At 40.9% G+C, this 24,300-nt stretch overlaps 1 protein-coding gene across 1 annotated transcript in view; it reads left to right on the forward strand.

Moving 5' to 3' along the window:
* Positions 1–1,515: 1,515 nt before the first annotated feature.
* LOC111329008 (protocadherin-like protein) overlaps positions 1,516–24,300 on the forward strand; it is a 28,035-nt gene continuing 5,250 nt past the window's right edge. The window contains exons 1-17 of the mRNA XM_022933568.2: positions 1,516–3,691; positions 7,138–7,762; positions 8,670–8,764; positions 9,719–10,188; positions 10,633–10,772; positions 11,336–11,787; positions 12,258–12,485; positions 12,799–15,981; positions 16,591–17,468; positions 17,838–18,134; positions 18,454–20,398; positions 20,512–20,781; positions 21,497–21,703; positions 22,559–22,722; positions 23,211–23,326; positions 23,510–23,799; positions 23,910–24,232. Of these exons, the coding sequence (XP_022789303.2) occupies positions 1,531–3,691; positions 7,138–7,762; positions 8,670–8,764; positions 9,719–10,188; positions 10,633–10,772; positions 11,336–11,787; positions 12,258–12,485; positions 12,799–15,981; positions 16,591–17,468; positions 17,838–18,134; positions 18,454–20,398; positions 20,512–20,781; positions 21,497–21,703; positions 22,559–22,722; positions 23,211–23,326; positions 23,510–23,799; positions 23,910–24,232 (11,844 nt within the window). The 5' untranslated portion in view covers positions 1,516–1,530. The remainder of the gene's footprint in view (positions 3,692–7,137; positions 7,763–8,669; positions 8,765–9,718; positions 10,189–10,632; positions 10,773–11,335; positions 11,788–12,257; positions 12,486–12,798; positions 15,982–16,590; positions 17,469–17,837; positions 18,135–18,453; positions 20,399–20,511; positions 20,782–21,496; positions 21,704–22,558; positions 22,723–23,210; positions 23,327–23,509; positions 23,800–23,909; positions 24,233–24,300) is intronic.

A 24,300-nucleotide genomic window follows, 5' to 3' on the forward strand; every position in this document is an offset into this window, starting at 1 on the left:
TAAACAGTACTTTAAACCTTCATAAGGCGACAGTTTTTATTTGAGACTATAATTCACATTTGTCATTATTATTATTAAACGACCAGACAAAATTAAGTACCGTTCCCAAAACATCGATCTTCAAGTTTCACAGTAACAATTGACTGTGGCAATCCAACGCGCGTAGCGGATTCAGGTGCCTTTTCCAAATGAAAGCAACTATCTTAACGTGCTATTAAAGCAAGAGGATAATTTTAAAAAATGTAAAATCATAACAGGTGATAATTGGAGCATTACTACGGTTGAATTTTTTTAAAATCATTTCCAAAGGTGGTTATGAATTAATTCGATCGCTTCATTCAAATTTCTCTCCTGATAACGGTCCTTTTTTTCTTTTTTTTTTTTTTTTTCGCTTTCGCAGAAATGGAAAACCTAAATAAAACACGTTATACTTAAGTTTTTTTGCTGCCAAGCAAAGAATAACAGGAAAATTTGTTAAGAGTCTTGATTTTGCCTGAATGGCCGATAAGTGTTGTAAATCATATGGTAAAACACAGCCAATTCAATTGTTAAATTCCTCTGCCGTGACATTATTGTGAAATTAATTATTGTTTACTTTAAATAAATGATTTTAGCGATCTTAGTAGTAAACAATTCTTAGCTTTCGCAAAAAGAAGTTTTAAGTTGTTGAGTTAAGTGGTTAAATAGAAACGGAAAGGGAGTCAGTTTTATCACAGAAAAGGACTGAATTTAAGCCCACCATGTTTATCTTGTATAGGCAACCAAGTTTTCTGAATGACGTGTTCTGATTGTTTTATGAACTGGGATTGCCAGTTTTGATTTCAATTCAACTCTCTAGCTTTTTCGCACGTGCATAGCAATCGTAAGAAACCCAAATTATGTTTAGACCCATCGTAATTTGAACCTATACCCGTGCTCTATGATATTACCACGCTACCCATAAAACAAAGTCGTTTTTAGAGCATGTGTCATTGCCATGTTTGGAAATTTATCATGAATATTTATGTCTAAAGTTCCATCTACCTGCAGTGTTTACGCGCTTTTTGCGAGTGGGGGTCGACCGCAAATGGTAGCGGAAACAGAACTAACCAATCACAAGCCTCATTTACCGGCAATTTTGCTTACAGCAAAGGTGTGTCGACTAGTAAATCTCAGCAGCTGCTAACTTAGCGCCATCTGAAAACAAAGTTCATCAGATATTTTTTACTGATTTCATTTGTTTGTGGCTAGTAACAGAACGCCAAGGAACCAGAAAACTCTGAAGTTCAACTCAACCTACAAGTTAAAGTTACAAGGACAAACAGTTTTCTTTATGTGACCGCAGCTGTATTTTTGCAGACGTTTCCACTAAGAAGGTTCCAAGTTTTGTAACCGGTTATGTAGTGTAAAACTAATGCAACTCGAAGTAAGACACCGAGATTTTCTCCGAGGCAATTAGCAAGCAAAAGAGTGATCGACAAAAGCGATACCAATACACGATAACAAGGTTGCAAATATTCTGAAGTTTACATATTGTGTTCTACTTTTACAATGTGGCTATCCTTTATCACCCATTTGGGCGCGTTGGTAATTTTGTTACATCTAGTAATTGACACTAGCGCGGAATGGAAGAATCTTATCGAGGTGAACGTACCGGAAGGAAAACCAGAAGATTATGTAGTTTACAGTGGACTACCGTATCCTACTGGAGGAGAGGAGTACATGCTATTTTACGCGCAGAAAGGGGACGCGCTTGACAAGGTCGGTTTATTCAAGGTCTCTAAAACTGGTGTTATCAGAACAATTCAACCTTTGATTTACGAGAAGGGAAAACCTAACCAGTACGATTTGACCATAGTTCGAAGATCTTCCAAGGAGGCAAACGGAGGCCTGGCCACAACAGTGCGAGTGACGGTACAAGACGTGAATAACTTCCCGCCAGTTTTTACCTACGGTCTGTACAACGGACACATCAAAGAAAACTCTCCCGAAGGAACTGTGGTTATGGGCTTGGAAAATTGCTACGCTGGTGACCGCGATAACTCAGGTGTAAGGGATTATAAGATAATTAAAGGAAACGAGAAAGGTTATCTTAGGGTTGAGAAATATGACGTTGGTGAGCACAGTTTTTTGCAGTTAAAAGCTACCGATCGACCGATCAAGCGAGACACGAAAAAACCTTTTTTGAGGTTGACTGTTGAAGCAGAGGATATGGGCAATCCGCCAAAAGTGGCACAAACTACAATCGAAGTACTGATTGAAGAGGTGAACGATTATGCTCCTGTATTTGATAAAAACAGCTACAAACGAGAAATAAGCGAGGATACTCCGGTTATGATGCAAGTTCTCAAAGTGCGAGCTACTGACAAAGACGAGGGAATTAGCGGTCAGGTTTATTATTTCTTCCAAACATTGTCGAGCTATTTTACGATAAATGTCTTTACAGGTGCAATTATGCTGGTGCGTGAGCTGGACTATTCACAAACAGACCAGCGAGTACACCGGTTGACTGTCGTCGCACGGGATGCAGGAACACCCAGTCAACAATCCACGGCTACTGTTACCATCACTGTCCCCCTGGATATTCCCAACTTCCCTCACCCGGCTTCCACTACTTCCAACCAAGAAAACGCAGCACCATTTTTTCCTAAAGCACCGTACCACTTTACGCTTCACGCATCGTTTCCCATCAGAGGTAGTCTTGGTGTTATTTTGGCAGTAGATGAAGATCCACCGGGATCCAACAGTGCGCTTCGTTATGCACTGCAAACTCCCTCAAGCGATTTTACCCTGGATTCCACCAGCGGTGTTCTGACAATTAACAAGGAACTTGACGCGAAGACATACACCTTGTCCGTAAAGGCTGAAGACCAGGGTAGCCCACCAAAAAGCGCTGTGGCACAAGTTAAAATTGAAGTAGAATCCATAGATAATCCATTCAACTATCCTACCTTTAGCAATCCTATACAAGAAATAACGGTCCAAGAAAATATTAAAATTGGCACATCTGTGTTCACAGCTTCGGTAATCTCCGACGCGAGCACGAACAAAGGCGTAGTGTATTCGGCAATATTCGGTTCCGCGCTGCCATACTTCGAGTTGAACGAAGAAACGGGTGTATTAAAAACGGCCGCAGCACTCGATCGAGAAAAGCACGGCGTGTATGAATTAATGATAGAAGCAAGAAACAAGGACAAAATTCCTCGCCATTGCCATCTGTTTCTGATGATAAAAATTGCAGATGAGGACGACTCATACCCTGAATTTACTAAGCCAGTTTATATCGCTAGTGTACCCGAGAATAGCCAGAAGGGTACTTTTGTCACTGTCATCCACGCCATAGATCATGACAATCCTTCGATATCTTACGATCTTTCCACATCGTCTTCCGAATTTCAAATAGAAGCAGGTACTGGAGTAGTTAGGACGAAAAGAAAGCTGGACCGAGCTATTGGCGACAGAAAATTCCTTCTCCATGTCACAGCAAACGATGGTGGGGGAAAAACCGCGCAAGCGAATGTTGATATCAGTGTCACCAGCGCACACGACTCTAGTCCAAAGTTTACTCCGGAAAAGTACCAGGCCTCCTTGCGAGAAAAACAGGGACTGTTTCCTAATTTGTTGTGCATAGCTGCGACTGGAAGTAACGGCGCAGTGACATATTCGATTAAATCTGGAGCCAACGAAAGATTCGCCATTGACAGGAATACAGGTAAAAAATTAAAATACCTTTATCAGGTTATCCTAGTCGAGAACAACCTGTGATAGATCATCTAATTTCAAGGTCACTCAATCCGCTGTAAGTTATATTTCTTTTTTTTTTTTTAAACGACTTTATTGGGCATATCAGATAAATATTTGAACAAGGCAAAAGTACAATAATACAATAACAAATAGAAAACAGAAGAGAAACTGTGATAAAACTGCACCCAAAAGGGAAGGCGCGAACGGGACGTAAAGTTCCATGCGAGGCGCCGCCCATTATGAATTAAAAAACACTATAAAATAGAAGATTACAAAAATACAAAATAAATAAATAAATAATTTCAACTTAGTGGCACGAGCACGTACTGGCTAATGTCCGCGTGCAGGGCCAATCAATGTCATATATAGTTTTTAGGCGGTCTAGCATTACATTACGGACAGATTTCTGGTACGAACCTGGGTTGTCAAAGCTGGCGAATGGTAAGACGGAGCAAGTAAGGTTCCAGAGTTTAACAATGCGAGCTATTGGCGAGATAACTCTTGATCTTTCTTTTGCTACCATAGAGCTTATTTACTTATTTATTATTTTCTTTTTTGCCTTTTTGCGTTGGTTTTCCTCATTTTTACTGGACTAATTTTACTTTTAACAGACCTACTAGCCTTGAATTATGATAATGTGCTCTTGGATTGAATGCCTTATAACCAAAACAAAATTAATCGAAAGGTTACTTGGAATAACCATTCCATTGCGCATCCTGTATTGCGCATAACAATCACGTCATCAGGCGGATAAGCGCACGCATTCCGAGAAAACGGTATTGGTTTTTGGTATGATGATCCTTAACTCTTGAACGAGCACGGTGACCTACATTTTTATTGCATAATTTCGGTGTACAAATTATCATCTTCGAGCTGAAGAAATTAAAAACAAAATTATCGAAAGGAAAAAAGATATGGCTAAAAGCGTGCATGAAGCCGTTACTGATACAAATTATGACCTGAATGCAACGACGCGAGGAACGATTTGAGTCGATGTCGTTTGATATTGGGAATTTTTTTTCACAAACTATATTTCAAATTGTTCCATTTGCTCGAGACTTTCAATCTATCAAGATTTTTTTAGTGTTGATTAAAAACCCTTGCCCCCAGCCCCCTCAAAATGTACTGTGAAACGATGAAGTGACGCGTGTGATAAGTGCCAGCACAGGCATAGATGGGGTAACACTGGCCCATCATATCTCCTAAACAAGCACTGTGACCAGCCTTTTTGAATGTACTAAGTTGAAATGGTAAATTGGCCACCGTAACGATTACAAAAGCTGACGTTTCGAGCGTTAGCCCTTCGCTCCCACGAAGGGCTAACGCTCGAAACGTCAGCTTTTGTAATCGTTACGGTGGCCAATTCACCATTTCAACTTTGTTGATATATCCAAATTATTTCGTTAGCCCCAAACAGTTTCTTTAGAAACTATCAGCCTTTATTTTTGAATGTACTGTTCGAAATAGATATTAGTAGGGAACATTTAAGGAAAATTTTTAAAAAAATTGATTCATATTTTTTCTTCTGAGGAATTACCTTAAAACGGAAGAAAGACAAGGTATTTAAAAAGAAAACGGAAAATTAAAGAAAACAAAGGTAGCCGTTATCAAACACGGGAATATACAAGTGAACCTCAGCGATTGGTTTGAATTTTGCATTTGACTGGTTAAGAAGTTAGCCCGACTCACATGACTTAATACAAACGGTTTAGAGGAGCAAGAATTAACAATTGGTTCATGCTTTAGCGTGCACTATCTAGTTATGGAGCACACGGGAAGTTTGGAGAGCACGAAAGAGGCGTAAGAATTGCCCGAGGCAATAGCCGAGGGTAACTCTAGCTTCTTGAGTGCTCTCCAAACTTCCCACGTGCTCCATAACTCGATAGTGCACAGCTGAAAGCATAAACCAATTGTTTTAGAACATGGCCGGTGGAATTGTGCATCAAATCCGACGCGAAAAACGGACAACAATATCAATTGAAGCGAATCGTAACGGCGCTGATGCCGTCTCCTTTTACGTTGTAACTTGTTTTTCTCTTTTTCTGCCTCATTTAAGAACTCTAGCCCAAGGGAGAAGGTCGAAAAATTGTCTTCGTTTTGGGACTAGTAGGCCGAGTCTCTGTTTGTATCCATTATTGTCGCGAAATATATTATTTTTCCCCGCGCTAACAATGGCCGCTCGCGTGGAAAAAAAAATTCTGGCGAAGCGATTTGCTGACGCTATCAGCGTGCACTATCGGGATTTTGAGCACGCTTACATATATTGAATATGATTGCGCGGCTCTGCTAGCTATGTTCTATATTGCAATTAGGGGACATTTGCATTTGGCGGCTGTATCAAAAACCTCCCACGCACGCTTCTCCTCAACTTGATCACTTGACACTATTATGACTCTGAGGTTCAACTGATTATGCCTCGTCCAATAAATATTACGGAATTCTGCAATAAATTGTTGGCTTTTTAGTTTTGATTAGAATAGCTTGTAAAATGATAAATCTAAAAGCGATTCCGAAAAAAACCCATCATGTTCCAATTGAAGAATAATTATCCTTTCGTTTGTATCTCGTGGCAATAAAATATATTTTATCATTTCGAGAGAGAGGACTACTGTAAGGCTATAATTGTGCTCGCGATCAAATTGCGATTCAAAACAAGATAAGCTAAAAGTAGTAAAAAATTAAAATGCTTTCTCCCTGAAAGGCACCGCAATAAAAATGATTAAACAGAAAATTCCGAGGGTGACTGACGAAAGAATGACATTAAATTCTCGCTGAGACTTTTAAAAATCGGCGGTAGAAACGAGCGCTAATGTCAAATCAAGTTAATTACTTCACAAGTTATGGCCAGGAAAAAGAGCCAAGATATACCGTCAGACACAAAAAACGATCTTAAGAAACATTTTGCAAAAGTGATTTGGGTCTCAGCTTATTTCTTAAAAGCAACTGGCGCACAGTTATATCAAATACAGGAGGTGGCAAAATAATCCAGTTTTCTAACTTTGATTAGAATAGAAGAAGTTTGATGAAAATAAATTGTCAGGTGCTACATGTGTGACGAGCTACAAGCGCAGTAAACACGAGAAGTAACTAACGGCTAACTTACCGAAAATAACGGCGAATGTATTCAAAATTATCGACTTAAATACAAGAACTCACCGTGCTTTGTCTGGTAGACAACATTAGCAACTGTTTCAAAACCACAGAAGGCTGATTGAAACCTAAGAGCATTATCTTTAAACTTTTCCTTCTAATCGTTTCATTGAATACGTTAAAGCTAAAGGAAACAGCAGAGTATTGTAATACGCGTCACCAAGCGAAAAGATGCCGCAATTCTAGCGGGAATTGGTCTCTAATAATTGTCTTCAATTGACTGTTACTTCATTTCTCATTTGCCTCTTTAATTTTCATCTCAAGGGACCTTGTCTGCTTTGGCTTCCTTTGACCACAGGACCGAAAAAGGATATGTGCTTTCAATCGTAGCTGAAAGCGAAAGCTCCTCAAAAACGTCATCAGCTTCAGTGACAGTATCAATAACAAACGAGAACGGCCCGCCGAACTTCGTCAAGAAAAGCTATGAAGTTGAAACTCAGGAAGATGTGGAATTTGGAACAACTCTACTAATTGATGGCGATGGGTTTCGTTTCACCACTGACAGTAGGCCCGCAAACGATTTTGAATGTTCACTGGACGACATCACAAGTACACAAATACTGGATCACTTTCAAGTCAATAGAATAGGTTACGAATGTCAGGTAAAAGTTATTCGAGATTTTGTTCAAATTTCCAACCGAGAATTCACTTTTCAAGTGCGCGTTACAGACATCAAGCAGAGGAACCTGATTGGCAAGGCTGGCGTAACGGTTAAAATAACAGACACGAACGACTATGCCCCCGAGTTCACGCAATCCTCCTACTGGGTTTCCGTCGCCAGTGACACTTCTCAGGGAACCAGTTTAGTACAAGTGACTGTCTTTGACAGAGATACCCCTGGCAAAACTGAGTTTGTTTTGGAGCTCTTGTCCGAAGGTGCTGATGACAGGTGTGTAACTGTTGTAAGTTAGACCCACTATAATAATTAGAATAATGCTCCTCGATATCTCCCGTATGTCTCTTCAGTAGTTCTTCCGCTCGCACCCTTTACAACATACCCTCACTGTGCATATTCTCCATACTGTTCTCTTTACATTTCCAAAGGTGCTGACAAGGAAAATTTGTTTCACAACCAAGAGCTTCTTTAGTTAGTGATCATCTTCTTTATTCCTGTGACCTCAATGTTTGATTCAGGGCTGATATAACTGATATAACTTAGTATTTTAAGGAGAAATAAGAAGTATGGATAGGTGGTATAACACAGTAATATGTTTTCTTGTCCTATTCATCCCATCCCGAAAAAATATCATTGTCTTCAATTTCTTTTGGAAGGGAGAAATTAAAAATTACGTTCATGCAAAATTTAGGATGTAATCAATGTGTCTTGTGGAAATCCAAAAATACTGACACTTTTCAAACAATCAATTTAACATCGTGTTAGCGGCACACAACATGAGTTCGCTACAAGAATGAAATATTTGTTTATAGAGAAAACATAACAGACGGAAATTCTTGACATATATATCAAACATGGGAGGCCATTCAAACGGTGAAAAATTCACTTCCAACGTAACAGAATCTTGGACGATAATTTTGATAATTTAGCCGAGGCTTTAGTTACCTTTCTCACAACAGAATTTGAACTTTTAGCCTTACTTGTGAAAACAAACAATTTAATTTTAAGCCTTCTTATGTATATATGTTTCAAATTCAGTTTTCTTCCGTGGTGATTGTAAAATTTTGATCCTATTTTAAATTCGTAAAGCTGGTTCCACTTGTTAAATAGCCAACTTTTTCTTTTTTATCTTTTTACTCTTGACTCTTCTTTGACTCCTTTATACGGTCTATTTCGACAGATTTCAGATAGACAGCGAGGGCATAGTTCGCACGATTACATCGGGTCTACCCGAAAACAAAATGTTCAACCTCAAAGTCAAGGCGAAAGAAACAGGTGTGTTGATAGTTCAGCATTGACTCGTAGTGACCCTGATTCCAGTGTCTTTCAACATACTATGAATCAGACAGGCATTTATGCTTTGTTAAGTTGAAACGATATTGAAAGATATTTTTAAAAAATGCCGCTGGATTTGGTTTATGATATGTTTACACTCAGGGAAAAAAAAAGCCGTAATGAAACGAGAAGAAACCTTTTTGATAAGACGAGGATTTAACATGTGGTCCACTCACACTCCTAGGTAGTTGCCTTTCGTCTGACTATCTTTTAAAATCAGACAGACTCAGGAGAAGAGGTGTGCTCCCAAAACCATATGAACATTTCATCTCCACTGTTGAGAAGTTTATATGAAATTATGGCATTGAAAGTCCTTCAAGACTCCATAAGATAACTAATACATTCGAATATCTTCTTTAAATATGCTTCAAATTCCATAATAGAGAGAGCTATTTTGAAAATTTCCTAAGAACGAGGACTCTCATCCATAACCTGGCAAGGTTTCATTTTTTTTAATTATTTAAGAGCCGTTTGATCGACAAAGTGCATTCTTAGATAATAATGACTTCTTGCGAGTGAGAGCCAGAGTAACATCTGCTTGTGAACCACGCGTTGGAGATTTAAGTTTGATGCCTGGCTACCGAGTTTTTTTCAAATTGACATTCTACAAACAACATACGGGACGGTTAGTTTAAAATTACAATCAGAAAAAACCCTACGATCGTACGAGGTGGACCAAGGGGTGAATGTTTCAAACAATATCACTGGTCGCCAGTCTTGATGGTTACTTTCGTTCCTTTTCTATGGCTGCTCTTTGCAAAAACAACACGAGAAGTCATCCAAACTCCGTGGTTTCAATCAGATTTTAGTAAACAGGGTCCTGATCTCTGAATCTCTTTCATCTACTACAGGTAAACAGGGTCCTGATCTCTGAATATCTTTCATCTTCTACAGGTACCAATGTTCAACGAGAAAGCGAGGTGTCACTGAAAATCTCCGTGCCTAGCACGCCTTTCGTACCTGTCGAATTCAGCAGTAACAGCTACCTTAATTCTCTCAGTGAAGACGCTACCATCGGCGCGTCTGTGTTCACCGTAAGTGCTTCGCGATCAGGTTCAGACTCAGGAATCCTTACATACTCCATAGTAGGCGGAAATCTGGACAATACTTTTAATATAGATTCCAGAAGCGGGAAGGTGACCTTAGCTAAGAATCTTGATTATGAAACTACCACGAAGTACAAGTTGATCATTCGGGCAACTTTTGATTTCTCCGATGGAAGTATCCCGGATATTGCTGCTGAGGTTACAGGCCAGGTTACAGTGCAAGATATTAATGACAATAGTCCCAGGTTCCTCTTGTACAACCGACCGACTCGGATTGCCATTGAGAGCTATACACCAAGTGCCACGGAAGTGATAAAGGTAAATATATATTCATGTTATTGATTCGAACATAAACTAAAGGACAGATTTTCGTGACAAATTGATGCAGATCTCTCTTGTTTGCTGGAAAGAACTCGTTTGCATTAAAACACTGGAGAATATAACATATTTTTATATTCAACAAATTTTCGCTGGAGAAGAAAGGCTACTTTTACTGATATCCGAGACAAAGTATTCACTGAGCCTGAGATAAATAATGTTTTCGTATAATCTTTCCGCTGTTATAAGAGCAAAGACGTAAATTCTACGTTATTTCGTTGTCTCCAGCTTGTTAGGCATCAGAGAAAACTGTGTCTTCACTCTTTTGTTTGTAATGTAATTAAAAGCAAGTCGAATCGCCTCATTTATTTTTCCATTCAAAAGCTACTTTTGAACGTGGTTTCTTTGCGCTTTAAGTGCGATTCAAATCTAATTCTTCCTCAGGTGACGGCAACAGATGAGGATACAGGAAACTTTGGCTCTGTGTCGTACAATATTCATGAATCCGCCAGTAATCCATCCATCGACATCCCATTCTCCATTAACTCAGTCACCGGCTCACTCAAGACCAACAGAGAAATCAAGTACACTATAATATAATTTATATCAATTATTAGTATAATTTCAGAGCTGAAAAAAGAGTTTCCAGCAATCTGATTGGTCGAACGGTTCCGTATATGACGCTATATAAACCGCTCCGCGCGGTTTATATAAACTGTTAAGATAAAATGTTAATAAATGTTACTAAAATGTTATGATTTTAGAAATTTCTCTGTTGTTCAGCTCTGGAATTATACTAAAACAATTATTCGCCTCAGGTTCGGTGAATATTGTCGAATAATCCCCTCGAATTCGTCTCGGGGATTATTCGACGATATTCACCTCGCCTTTGGCGAATAATTGTTAAATAGTCGTTCAGCTAATCGTCAGATCAACAGAAAAATGCACTTATTTGTACACGTTATATCGAGTCTGGTTTAGGACTGCTTATGCCTGCGTGTATTCAATGAACGAATCAACACTGAAAGCACTTTTTCCTTTTGACTGATACTTTATTCGAGATTCGAAAGCTTCAGGAATCGTATGCGACTCGGCCCTTAGAAGATGCTTTTCCTTCTCTGACTCATTACTTTTTTGATGTGTTAAGATTTTCAGAAGGAAGCTTCTACGCTATAGTAGTAAGGGCTGTAGACGGAGCCAGCCTAGAAAGTGCCGTAACCATTGAAATAACAGTTCTGAATATCGGCAAGCCTCCGACATTCAAACAAGAGGAGTATCTGAAAAGTGTCAGTGAGAACAGTCCCGTTGGTACCAGTGTAATCGACATAAAAGCTGACTATAACGACCCCACTGCCCCGTTGAGATATGCAATCATCAAAGGCGACTCCGACAACAGATTCTGTATAAACTATTTGGGCGTTATTAATGTGGCGCAGCCTCTGGATCGCGAGAAGGTGCCATCATATGAGCTCTTAGTAATGGTGTCCCTCAATAACAAAAACGATACCACCGTTGTCAAAGTTACCTTGCAAGATGCCAATGATCACGCACCATCATTTGAGAAGTCAATTGTAGTCATAGATGTCCTTGAAAATGAAGGTTTGTTTGACATTTGTGTATGAGAAAGCCTCATGCCATGCGAAGTTAGTCACACAATTTCCGAGACACTTATTTGTACCCAACTTTCTCAGGAATGCCCCCAATCATGAAATGCCCTCCTAAGGTATGAAATGATTAGGTGAACCCTTCACATCGTGCTACATTTTCTAGCTCTTCGATGTCTAAGAACTAAGAACTCGGTTTTCGATTTCTTTTGTTTTTGTTCCTTTTTTGCCAAATAAATCCTATAACGCAGAAACCTGAACATAGAATTTTACTTATATTTTCATGAAAAAGGGATAAATTATGATTTTAAACAGTATTGCATCCAAACTGCTTCCAAAACTCAACCAATGGTTCCTAATTCTGGATATATAAGCCCCTGGAATTCAATAGCAAGGTTACAGCAGCACATGGCTCGTTCGCATCACAACAAATGCTAACGCCCGTAAATATTTTTTTCACATCAGTCAATCCCAGTTTAATACGTTTGACGGCAACTGACCAAGACAATGGTGACTACGGAAAAGTGACTTACTCCATCATTCAGACTGTCAGGAGCGACAGTAAGGAGCTGTTTGAGGTAGAACCCGATAGTGGTTGGGTCAACCTGAAGAAGCCTCTGGATCGCGAGAAAGCTGCTGAGCATGTGCTGTTCATCAGGGCACAAGACGGTGCTCGGCCACAGCCACTAAGCGGTAAGAGTCTGTCCTGAATCTGTGAGGTCCGTAAGACTGCCTTACCACTGCCTGTTCCTTAGTTAGTATGTGCTATTTGTGAGTATGAGATGAGCCACACATCGAGGGGAAACTCTCTTCGAAAAAACTTTTTGCTTTCTCCTTTCTTGGCCATATCCTGAGTAGGGACGTGGTATGGCTGCTGAGATTTGCATTATATATTTCATGGCTCGCTTGGTTTAATCTCACTACTGAAATCAGTCAAATCGAGTCAAATTCAAGGCGAAGGCAATACATTGAACTTATTCATTATTGATGTGTCTATTTTTTCCAGACATCGTCAAGTTAATCATCCGAGTAACAGACATAAATGACAATACACCACGATTCTCGACTTCCTCTTACCAAGCTTCCATACCTGCTGACCTCAAACACGGAAGTAAAGTAATCCAATTGTCCGCCACAGATCTAGACAGTGGTGTCAATAGACTGCTGTATTACACCATTAAGGAGGGCAATAAGGACAATCTTTTTGAGATAAAAAGTGACAACGGACTTATCACCCTGGGCAACAGGCCACTAGCATCTGCTCGTCAGGACACATTTACTTTAACTGTGGAAGCAGCCGATGAAAAAGACAGAAATAAAAAAGACGAAGCGATTGTGTTGATAAATGTGTTTCCTCCTGATGGACCCCCGCGGTATCCAGATCCTTCTTTAAGTTTCAAAACTCAGGAGGGTATCTTGGCCGGACAGAAGATCGCATCAGCAGCTGCAGCTACCACGGAGTACGTCATGTACACCATACTGTCGGGTAACGAGGATGGTGTGATTCAAATCGATCCTTTCTCGGGGGATCTGGTGACGGCTCAGGAACTCGATTATGAAAAAGCTGATAGGTACGAACTGCACATAATGGCGCAGGATATCAAAGGAAGGAAAGCTGAAGTCAAGATCACTATCAACGTTATAGATATCAATGACAACCGCCCGTTCTTCATCGATGAATTCAATGGGAAAGTCGAATATAGAGCCACTGCGGGCGCTCGTGTGGGCGACCAAGTGGCCCGAATTGCAGCATACGATCTAGACATTGAGTCCTCCATGAAGTACAAGTTATCCCCTGATGCAGAGGCGTACATTGATATTGACGAACAGGGAATCATTCGTGCCAAAAGAACTCTTGACGGTAGCATTCCCGGGAAGCGCTCAACTGAACCTCTGAGGACACTGAGTTTCAACTTAGAGGCTCGTGATGGTGCCAATCCACCGAATTCTGCAACGACATCTGTGCGCCTGGCATTTGCTAAACAACAAGCAGGGCAAGATACTTCGGCCTTGAGGGTTAGGGAGGACATGCCGGTCGGTAAGGTTTTCGCCATGACTCCTAGATACATTCCTGGTGGAAAGTTCTCCATCTTGTATCCAGAGGAGACCCCTTTCTCTGTCGACGAGGAGGGCAGAATTAAACTTAACACCGCACTCGATTTTGAAACTCAAGCGGTGTATACTCTGACAGTCCGAGAAGAAGCTTCTAGTTCCAGTGGCCCAATCTTCAACGACATCACCTTCGAGATCTCCGTCGTTGATGTCAATGATAACGATCCCAGGTTTGAATTGAGGCAACGGTACGGAACAGTGAACGGTAACGCTCGGGCTGGTGCTTCGGCATTGAAGCTTTACGTAACGGATGCAGATACTAGTGTGAATGGACTTGCAGGTTATCAACTTGTCACCAGTGGCGCTCCCTTTGGTATCGACCCGTTGAAAGATGTTCTAGAGGTTGACGGCCCTCTTATGAAGTCTCAGTACGATCTAGAGTTACTTTCATTTGATTACGGGATACCACGACGCCAGAACAGCCCATTAAAACTTCGATTAGATGTTGGGAAAATGCCACCGAGATTTATCGACTTTCACGACGATGGCTACAGGTTTGAGGTGCCCGAAGACGCCAAGGCTGGAACTGTTATAGGAAAGATCCAAGCTATTAGCGTCTCAGGTAGTAGAGTAGGATACAATATTGTTAATGGAAATTCGGATAACAGATTTAGAATCAACAGTGAAGGTGAAATCAAACTTAACTTTCTCCTGGACTACGAAACACAAGCAACGGAATATGAAGTGCAGGTGGAAGCAATCGAGATGATTCCATCTGGTCTTGTCTCTATAATCAATGTCAAAGTACTCGTTTTGAATGCTAATGATCACTATCCTGCGTTTAAACAAGGATCTTACACGGTTACTGTGCCAGAAAACAAGGCTCTCGGGAGCTCGATATTGACCGTAGCCGCTATAGACTGTGACTGTAGCCAGGATTGCAACTGCTTGCCAGGGCAGCTGAGCTACTCAGTGAAAGATACCGAGTATTTCACAGTGGACCCCGAAACTGGAGTCATATCACCGGCACGTTCTTTAGATTACGAAAGCCAGACAACACACGTGTTCCAAGTCCATGCATCTGATCATCTGAGGAATAAAACGAACGTTGCTTTGGCTTATGTCAAGATGAAGATTACCAACGTGAACGACAATCAACCAAGGTTTGCAAACCTCGAGTACAGATTCACCGTCGACGAAGATGCACAAGTTGGGATAGGATTAGCGGTGATCGAAGTTCACGACGATGACCACGAGGAAATTACATATTCCATCGTCCAAGGGAGTGGTCCTTTCCAAATAAATGCTAAAACTGGGGTCATTTCTCTTTCACAAAAACTTCCCAGCAGTCCTTGGGAATATACGTTCACCATTCGAGCAACGGATTCAAACGGAGCCTTCGGCGAAGCAAAAGTCTTCATAACTATCAGGGACAAGAACAACAATCGACCCGTGTTCGAAAAGTGCAAGGATTCAGCAGTAACAGAGAATCTTCCCCTCGGACAAGTGGTTACCCAAATAGTAGCTAAAGACGCTGATAGTGGTTTAAGCGGAGAAGTAGAGTACAGTCTGGCATATGGCGATGAGTTCTTTGAGATTGATAATACTACCGGTGTGCTAAGAACCGCTGCAACCTTTGACCGAGAAGAAAAAGCCCAATATCAAGTAGTTATTAAAGTTGAAGACGGTGGCCATGGCCGAAGCTCCTCTGAGCGACTTCTTAGGTATTGCAAGCTGACGGTCAACATTGGAGATATAAATGATAACTACCCCTTTTTTCCAACGTGGAACTACAAAGGAAGCGTTTGGAATAACGCCAAAATAGGAACCTCAGTTCTGAGAATTCACGCGTTCGATTTGGATGCAGGTGTCAACGCCAATGTGGAGTATCATTTAGAACCTGATGATAAGTTCGAGATATCAGAAATGGGTGTCATATCAACCAAAGTGTCATTGGCATCTTTTACAGGAACAGTGACATTAACTGTCCTGCCTTCGAACACGGAGCCTATGACAGCGGGTGCAGATAATCCTACGGATCGGAGTACAAATATTGAAATCTTTGTCTCAGACCTTCCACCTCCGGAGTTTACGAAGTCAATATATATCGCTCCAGTCCAGGAAAATCAAGTTGCAGGTACGCGGGCAAAACAGAATTCACATTTCTCCCGTTTTCCTCCAAACATTAAAACATTTTCATACAAAAACTGAAAACGTATTTTGTTCATTTCCTTATGGTCAAGGTAAGTTTACATTGGTGGAAAGAGGTTCGTCATTAAGTGCATTTTGGTCAGATTTTTCTCGAGTTTTCATCAAAGTTCATAAGCATTTGTTGAAATTTTTTGTTTAAAGTCGTTTTTGAGTGTCATACTGGTTTACTTGGTTTCTTAGATATCGCGACCCGTAAAACAGTTCCAAGCATCTCGTTACGACAAGCCTAAAAGCAATGCCTTGATTCGATTTACTTTAGTCGGTTGCCATTTTTACAGATTAATCATCGTAACAACATGTAAGTGAAATGATTTTCAGCGGCTGAAAATATGATTCCAAAGTATGGTTGATTTTGCAATTGGAAAAGGTTACAATAATTGTACAAGACACGCTTCAGGGTCGACCATGGCTTTCAACATTTTCATGAGGCGTGGGAGGATTAGGCTGAACAAAACCAAGTTAACACTTTTCCATAAAAGATTTAAATTTGCATGGCTTAGCACTGACGCCCATCTTACTTATAATCTATCTGCAGATACGACAGTCCTGACAATTCAAGCAAATTCTAAAAACAACCAACCCCTGACTTATACTCCGTTATTCACTTGGCAATTTGCCTCAGAGTTCTTCCACATCAATCCCCAGACAGGGGAGATCATGACAGGTGGTAAGGCGCTTGATTATGAGAAGCTAAAGATATTTCGTATGCAGTTCAAAGCGTCTGAAAGCCAGATGCTTTTTTCCACTTGCCTCGTGGAGATTCAAGTCAATGATGTCAACGACAACACCCCAACATTTGGAACGGAGTTTTACGAGGGTAGGGTTCTAGAGAATTCTCCGCCTAATTCGGAGGTACTCCGAGTGCAAGCGCACGATCCGGACACTGGAGGTGGGGGACAGTTGACTTACTCCATCGTTGAAAGCGATACCACCGATGGAAAGTATTTCAGCATTGACTCCAGCACTGGCCTTATAAGAACGAAGGGGACATTTGACCGCGAGGCTGCTGATCAAAAACACTTCACTGTCTTAGTCGAAGCTAGAGATCAGGGAAACAAGTTCGGGAGAAGCTATGTTGATATCGAAGTCGTCGATGACAATGATGTAGGGCCAGTTTTTTCTCTAACTCAGTATTCTCTGAGCGTTAGAGAAGATGCTGATCTGGGTCATATTGTTCACTCCTTTACTGCGCAAGATAATGATGTAGGTCTCAACTCTTTAGTGAGTTTTTATATCTCGTCTGGAGATGTAAGACATGCATTTCATATGCAGACAGAATACTATCCCCAAAATGTTGGACAACTCATAGTCGATGATAAGCTCGATTACGAAATTGATAAGGAGTACAATCTGAAGATTATCTCTACAGACGGAAGAACAACAAGTCAACCGCCAGCAAGTGTTAAAATCGAGGTATGAGCTTGACCGATGTGAACTTGATCTGTGTCTACCCCTTAGAGTGGTTTTCAATTAAATAAAGTAGAATGCTGTCGTTTGCAAATAACAAAAACCACACACAATAACGACGAAAATCTGTGGCCTCCGGATACTGTTTTAGCCAATCGTCAGACGATCTCGTTTTTGCTTACATGGAAATAAACTATGAACCTCATTCCTGCCCTTTTTTAGTAAAATTTTTAGTAAAGTCTGAGTGTAAGAAGATAAAGAGAAGATTCAGGTGCCTTTATTATATTCATTCCACTGATTTATATACATCAGTGCAATGCTTATTAGCTCCACTCTACCTATACAGAAAATAACAAACGTTTAACTTACTTCCAGGTTATAGACGTTAACGACAATGCCCCGGTGTTCAATCAACTCCGTTATAATGCAGCTGTGGTGGAAGGCAGTCCAGGAAGTCTGCTCGTGGTGACAGTAACTGCTACTGACATCGACACGACTGGTGAGACTATTTCTTATTCTTTGGACAAACAGGGCGAGATGTTCTTCACGATTGGTCCAGAGAATGGAGAGATACGTACCAATGGAAGACCGCTGGACAGAGAGGAAACGCCTGTGTTATATTTTAAGGTCCAGGCTAATGACGGAGTTTTCATTGGATTTGCTGGAGTAAAGGTGGGAAGTATTTTGGTCTAAAATGGCGATAGAGATCTAAAACACAGCAGCGACGCTTGAGAAACAATTACTGACAAACATCACGGCTTCGAATTTCCTATCAACACTTTTAGCTCACATACACTGAAATTGTGTAAACATGCTTGGTTATTGTAATTGTTGAAGTCCAATGATGGTTGATAGAGGGTGTAATTCAGTAAAGATATTGTAGTTGGTGTGCTGTGGTGGAGCTGGTAAACGGGCATCCAGTCTTTTAAAAGCATACCTTTATTTCCTAATTTTCAATACGCCCTTTTCATTCTTCCAAATTCTCTTTCAGATTGTAGTTCTAGATGTCAATGACAAAGCACCCTACTTTCCAAGTCCTCCATATATTGGTACGATCGACGAAAACAAACCTCCGGGCACAAGCGTTATTTTCGTGCAAGCTGTCGACGAAGATGACCCAAAAGAGAATGGGAACACCGACCTAACCTACTCTCTTGATGACGATAGCGACGGGCTCTTTGTGATTGACAGTACAACTGGGCTCATATCCAATACCATGACCTTGGACAAAGAAGGGGACCCGGACAAGTACAACGTCACCGTGAGGGCGACAGATAATGGGACTCCGCAACAGCTTAGCGGCACAACAGTGGTGACTATCAAAGTAGTAGACGCCAACGACCATAAACCGGTATTTGAACCTTTGGAGTACAGAGCTTTTGTCCCGGAAAACGCATTTCCCGGATATTTCGTAACACAAGTTAACGCCACGGATAAAGACGTGGGCTTCAACGCTCAGTTTGAGTTTACCACGGTGTCTGGCAACGATCCCTACGCGTTCTACATCAACCCTACAACCGGTGTGGTATTGGTGTCAGGAGGGTTAGACTATGAAACACGACAGAGTTATACTTTGAAGATAAATGTATCCGACCGAGGTATCCCTCAACAGACTTCTTCAGAGCTCGCTACCGTGTTCATCACCATAACAGACGTAAATGACCATCCTCCGGTCTTTGTACCAGATACGTACAGCATTTCTGTGAACGAGGACGAACCCGTCGGCTTCTCTGTATTAAGTTTGGTGACTAGCGATCTTGACAAGAACATTGACACAAGGCTGTGGTTCACGGTCGAGTTTGGAGACCCCACTGACAGCTTCGACGTCAAACCTGATCCAAACAACCCTAGTATCGGTATCTTATACATAACTGCTCAGCTAGACCGAGAGGCAGTTAACAGTTACAAGCTGGAGATAAAGGCCGAAGATGCTGATAAACTCTTTGCTGTTTGCTTCGTGACCATAACAGTACTGGACATCAACGACAATGGGCCACATTTTATCCTTCCTATCTTATTCGGCAGCATCGTTGAAAAAGTTTCTACACCGCAGTTTGTTGTGACGCTTAGTGCTTCTGACCCGGATGAACCGTTCAATGGACCACCGTTTGAATACAAGATACTCAATGGCACGGTAGACGGGAACTTTTATATAGAGCCAAGTTCGAAGACCCCTACCACTGCCGATATCTACTCATCAGCTTCGTACCAATTCAACTACGAAGAGAAACAAGAGTGGAAACTGTGGGTGCAAGTAACGGACTCTGGCAATCCAGCTATGTCGAACATAACTGTAGTCTACATCGAGATTAAAGATTCCCTCAATAACAATGCCCCTTTTAACGCCACAATGACGATCATTTTAAACTCTTATCAGGGAAGCTTTGCAGGGGGAGTTATAGGAAAAGCTTACTACAGAGATAACGACTTTGAAGTGGATGAAAGCGGCTACACAATTACGACGCAGAATCCAGGATCGTTTTTCACTTTGGATACAAACACAGGCCAGCTCTCTGCACCGGCAAATATTCCTGCGGGTAACTACGGACTTTTCGTGCGCGTAACAGAAAAAAACAGAAATCAGGCATCACCACCCAAAGTTGTGTTCTCCGCCATAAATGTTATGGTCAGAAATATTTCAAAGGCTGCAGTACTAAAAAGCACCACAATACAGTTTGTGCAAATCCATAAAAAAGCTATTTTTGTTGGTGATTACTACTCGAAGCTTGTAGGGGTGCTTCAAGAGATTTTCAGCTACAATGGCGGAGACTTTATTATACAATATTATGTCCATATCTTCAGCATACAAACTGATACAGATAACCCACAGGCTATAAATGTCCAGTTAGCGGTAAGCACCCCTATAAACGAGTTTTGGAGTACATCGGATATATTGACGAAACTGATAGAGAAGAGATCTTCACTTGAAAGTATCGGTAAGATTTAAGTTGAATTAGTTTTGTTTCGAATTTTCAGCATTGGTAATAGTTCTATTTGTGAACATGTCTCTTTCGTTTCAAATGTTCCTTTCACATTTCGCTTTTTTCAGGGCTAACTATAAGCGCCATCGGTATTGACACATGTGCAAAAGAATACAATAAGACTGGTATGTGCCAGAACGTGGTAAACGCCTTCAGAACATTTACAGTGATCAGCGGCGACTATGGTAAATTACCCGCACCTGACACCTCTCTCACATTTGTATCAATCGACGTGAAACTTGAAGCAAAGTACTTCTTCTTTGAGATTAAACCTGTCGTAAGATGCTCAGATAAGCCTTGTTTGAATGGCGGTATATGTCATGACGTACAACCAGAAGGTAGGTAACGTCTTTAACCAATGACTATTATTGGGGGTTTATCGCTTTGCCACAATGTAATGGTGTGTCCCACGCTTGACAGGGAAAGAAGTGTAGGGGGAAACACAAGGCGCAGTTAAGTGTTTTTTCCTACTCTTTGGGTGCTTAAGATGCTTCCTACGTGGCTTTACAACAGAACAGAGCACAGTCAAAGCTTCTTTATTTGTTAAACAGTTAAATCCATCAATTTCCCCCCTCGCTGCTTCTATTTTCAAACAATTTCTAAATTATGACACAAAATTTGACTTTAAATTAACTGAAAAAAGCTAGTCCGGCAAATGGTCGGACATTGTAATTGGCAGATGGCGTAACAGCTTTAGCTCAGCTCCGTGTTTTGTATCCTGATAAAGGACGCTCTTCCAGCCAATAAAAGCGCGCGTTATATCCGAACTTTATTATAAAAAGAAATAATCAATGAGAAGAAAAATTTCTTCAAATTTTATCGCTTTCAATGTCGGGTCTTGCGCGCTTGAGATCCGACGAGCACCCTGGCACTAATAAAATTGCCAAAACTTAACGTCATTTTCCGTTCTCTCTAATTCTGAAGTACGTAAAGTTGATACGTACATTGGCCGATTTTACAATAAAGCAGTCAAAGACTGCAGAAAAGAAGAATTCTCAAAACTACATTTTAATTAAATGCAGATATTTGACACGTAAAGTGTGTTTTCCTCAGGGGTTATTTGCCAATGCAAGCATAAATACGCTGGGTTAGTTACTGGACCTCTTTGTCAAGAAACGACTCGCACCTTCGAGGGAGGGCTGGGAGAATCATATATATGGCTCGAAAAGCTTGTGGCATACGACAGGAATGTTGTACAGCTGGAATTCACCACAATAGTCTCAGATGGGCTTATTCTTTATCAAGGGCCATTACTGGAAGGTAGGCTTTTTTCAATTAATTATTTTGCAAAACTCATTGGTGCAGAAAGAATCAAATTAAAAAATCATAGGTGACATAGTTAGTCTTGTTCTTTAATCCTTTCAACTTTATTGAAGTACAAGACGCACTGCGGTTAGAAACATAACTAATGACCGCCCCCCGGTTAGCTCAATTGGTTAGAGCGCCGGATTGTGTTGTGCGGGAGGTCGAGGGTTCGAGCCCCGGCCGGACCAATACTCATGGTCTTAAAATAACTGAGGACAATTTGCTACCTTTCTATAATATCAAGAAATGGATAGATATCCTAGTCTTCTCGGATAAGGACGAATAAACCGTAGGCCCCGTCTCCTGCAGGGTTAAGGGTAGGAGACGTTAATTTCCCACGCACGAGATAACTGTGTGGTGGATGTCCTCCCCTGTGGTGGGATGGGTGGGTGTTCACAGGGCCCCATTTAAACTAGCTATCTGCAAAACTGGCTAGCCTGTATAAATAATCGTAAATACATACATACATACAATGTGGTGCACTTCTCACAAAAATACGAATTCCGCTTCGTTTGCTTCAACAAACATCTTCAGCAGTGATTGTCAAGATGATTACAATTATCTTTAAAAGAAGTCTATATGACTTTCAACTAAGCGCTCACAGATCAAGAGAACAAAAGAAAAACTTAAAGTAAACAAAATTAATCAGATGGTGAAACAAAAAAAACTTAAAGTAAACAAATTCATCAGATGGTGAAACAAAGAAACAGTGTGCCCTTTGTTTCCAATTTTAATCTGATGACTTAATTCCCGCTTCACTGCAAGAAAAATTTGACACTTATTCTTATTTTCTTACTCTATTTTTCACAGTGGGCACTGGCCAGCCTCGCGATTTCTTGGCCATTGTGTTGTTTGGAGGCTTCGTTCGTGTCGTCACATCTTTGGGATCCCAGTCTTTAACGCTAACACTGTCACGTGGTCCTCGACTGGATGATGGTCAATGGCATTCTGTTGAAGTGCGTCAAGAGTTGAAGGTATAACGTTGCATTAACAATGACAACATTTCATCAGGTTTACTTGTCGACGATAATCAGTTGCTCTTCACTTCTAAGATGAAATGTATTATTGAACGACGTTTTTAACGACAAGGTTTTTTTCTTAGCAGTTCAATTGGAAAGATGTCGCAAGCTTTTCTTTTTGAAGTTTCCTTGACCATAATCTGACTAGCCAGTATTCGAAAATAATACTTTACAAGGGCGTTCAATTCTTTGCGGTCGAATTGGGATTTGGAAGGTTAACCCAGAGAAGAAAAGACCCCTAGGAATAAATCAGAATTAGCAACAATCTCATCCAACGAATGAAGCAAGGTCCGCGAATCGCAACTAAGTAAGTCACCGTCACCAACATCTGACGCCAGGTTCGAGATTCGAACCCGGGTTGGGAGGCAAGGCTCTCTTAGCTGCGCCATTGCCGTTCAGCCCAAGTCAATCACAATGACTAACATGTAATCGTGTTTCCACAGAGGTTTACAGTTGTTATTGACCAATGCAAGAACGCACGTTTGATACAGCTTGGGGATCAGTTGGTGGAGGATGAAAGCGAATGTAAAATATCAGGAAATGTCAGAGAAACCAATGTGTAAGTGTTTTTACATGAAAAGGGAAAATTTTTACGAGGATCTGCAAAGAGTTCTCGAAGACTGCCGTAGGTTACCCTTACGTTTTGGAATGTAAAATCTCCGAGGGTTACTTCTCTTCCAAAGGTTAAAATTTCCTCTATTTTTAAGCCTACTCTTCTCTCGTAATTATTCTTTTCTTTCAGCTTCCTAAACAGCATTTGGCCACTTCAAATTGGAGGTGTGGAAAACCCGCAAGTTTCATATCCGGACCTCAATTACACAGGTTTTGTGGGATGCATACGAAAAATTATCAACAATAAACATATGTACGATCTTAAAAACCCCCTCAAAGTGGTCAACTCTCCCGAAGGCTGCACCAAAGCTCTCAGTAGTTGTCCATCTTGCAATGATAATGGATATTGCGAACCGTACTTGGAGAAAGACAGTGTTTGTGTCTGTGATGTGGGTTATTCTGGAGATGACTGCTCAACATGTAAATATAATCATTTCTTTTTTTTTCATAACCTCTTTGCCGTCGCCCATTCTGGTTTGCAGAGGGTACCTGACATTTCATACTTATTTTCCTTTTTCCACCTTATCCAGCAACGGTTGGGAATTACTACTTGGAAAACAGTTACTCCCAGTATTCCCTATCGGCCTGGGATTCAGCAGCAGCATCGTCATCATCACCTTCTTCCTTTTCGTCATCCTCTTCATTTTCATCATCGTCGTCATCTTCATCATCATCGTCATCGTCATCGTCAACCTCGTCAAGGCGAAGACGAGAGGTTGCACCAGCGCCCCAACCAATGACGAGTGAATATTTCACGAACATTGCCTTGAAAGTCAAAGCCTCGACAAGTACCAACACCAGCCTCGTATTCCTGGCCACGAACAGCCTTGGAACCGAATTTGTAAGAATTGGCGTAAGTAATAAATACATTCCAACTAATTCCAATTGCCTGTGTTTAATCTTTACTCAGAGAGAAGAAGA

The sequence above is a fragment of the Stylophora pistillata genome, chromosome 12 (assembly GCF_964205215.1).
Source record: "Stylophora pistillata chromosome 12, jaStyPist1.2, whole genome shotgun sequence".
Taxonomy (NCBI): Eukaryota; Metazoa; Cnidaria; class Anthozoa; order Scleractinia; family Pocilloporidae; genus Stylophora; species Stylophora pistillata.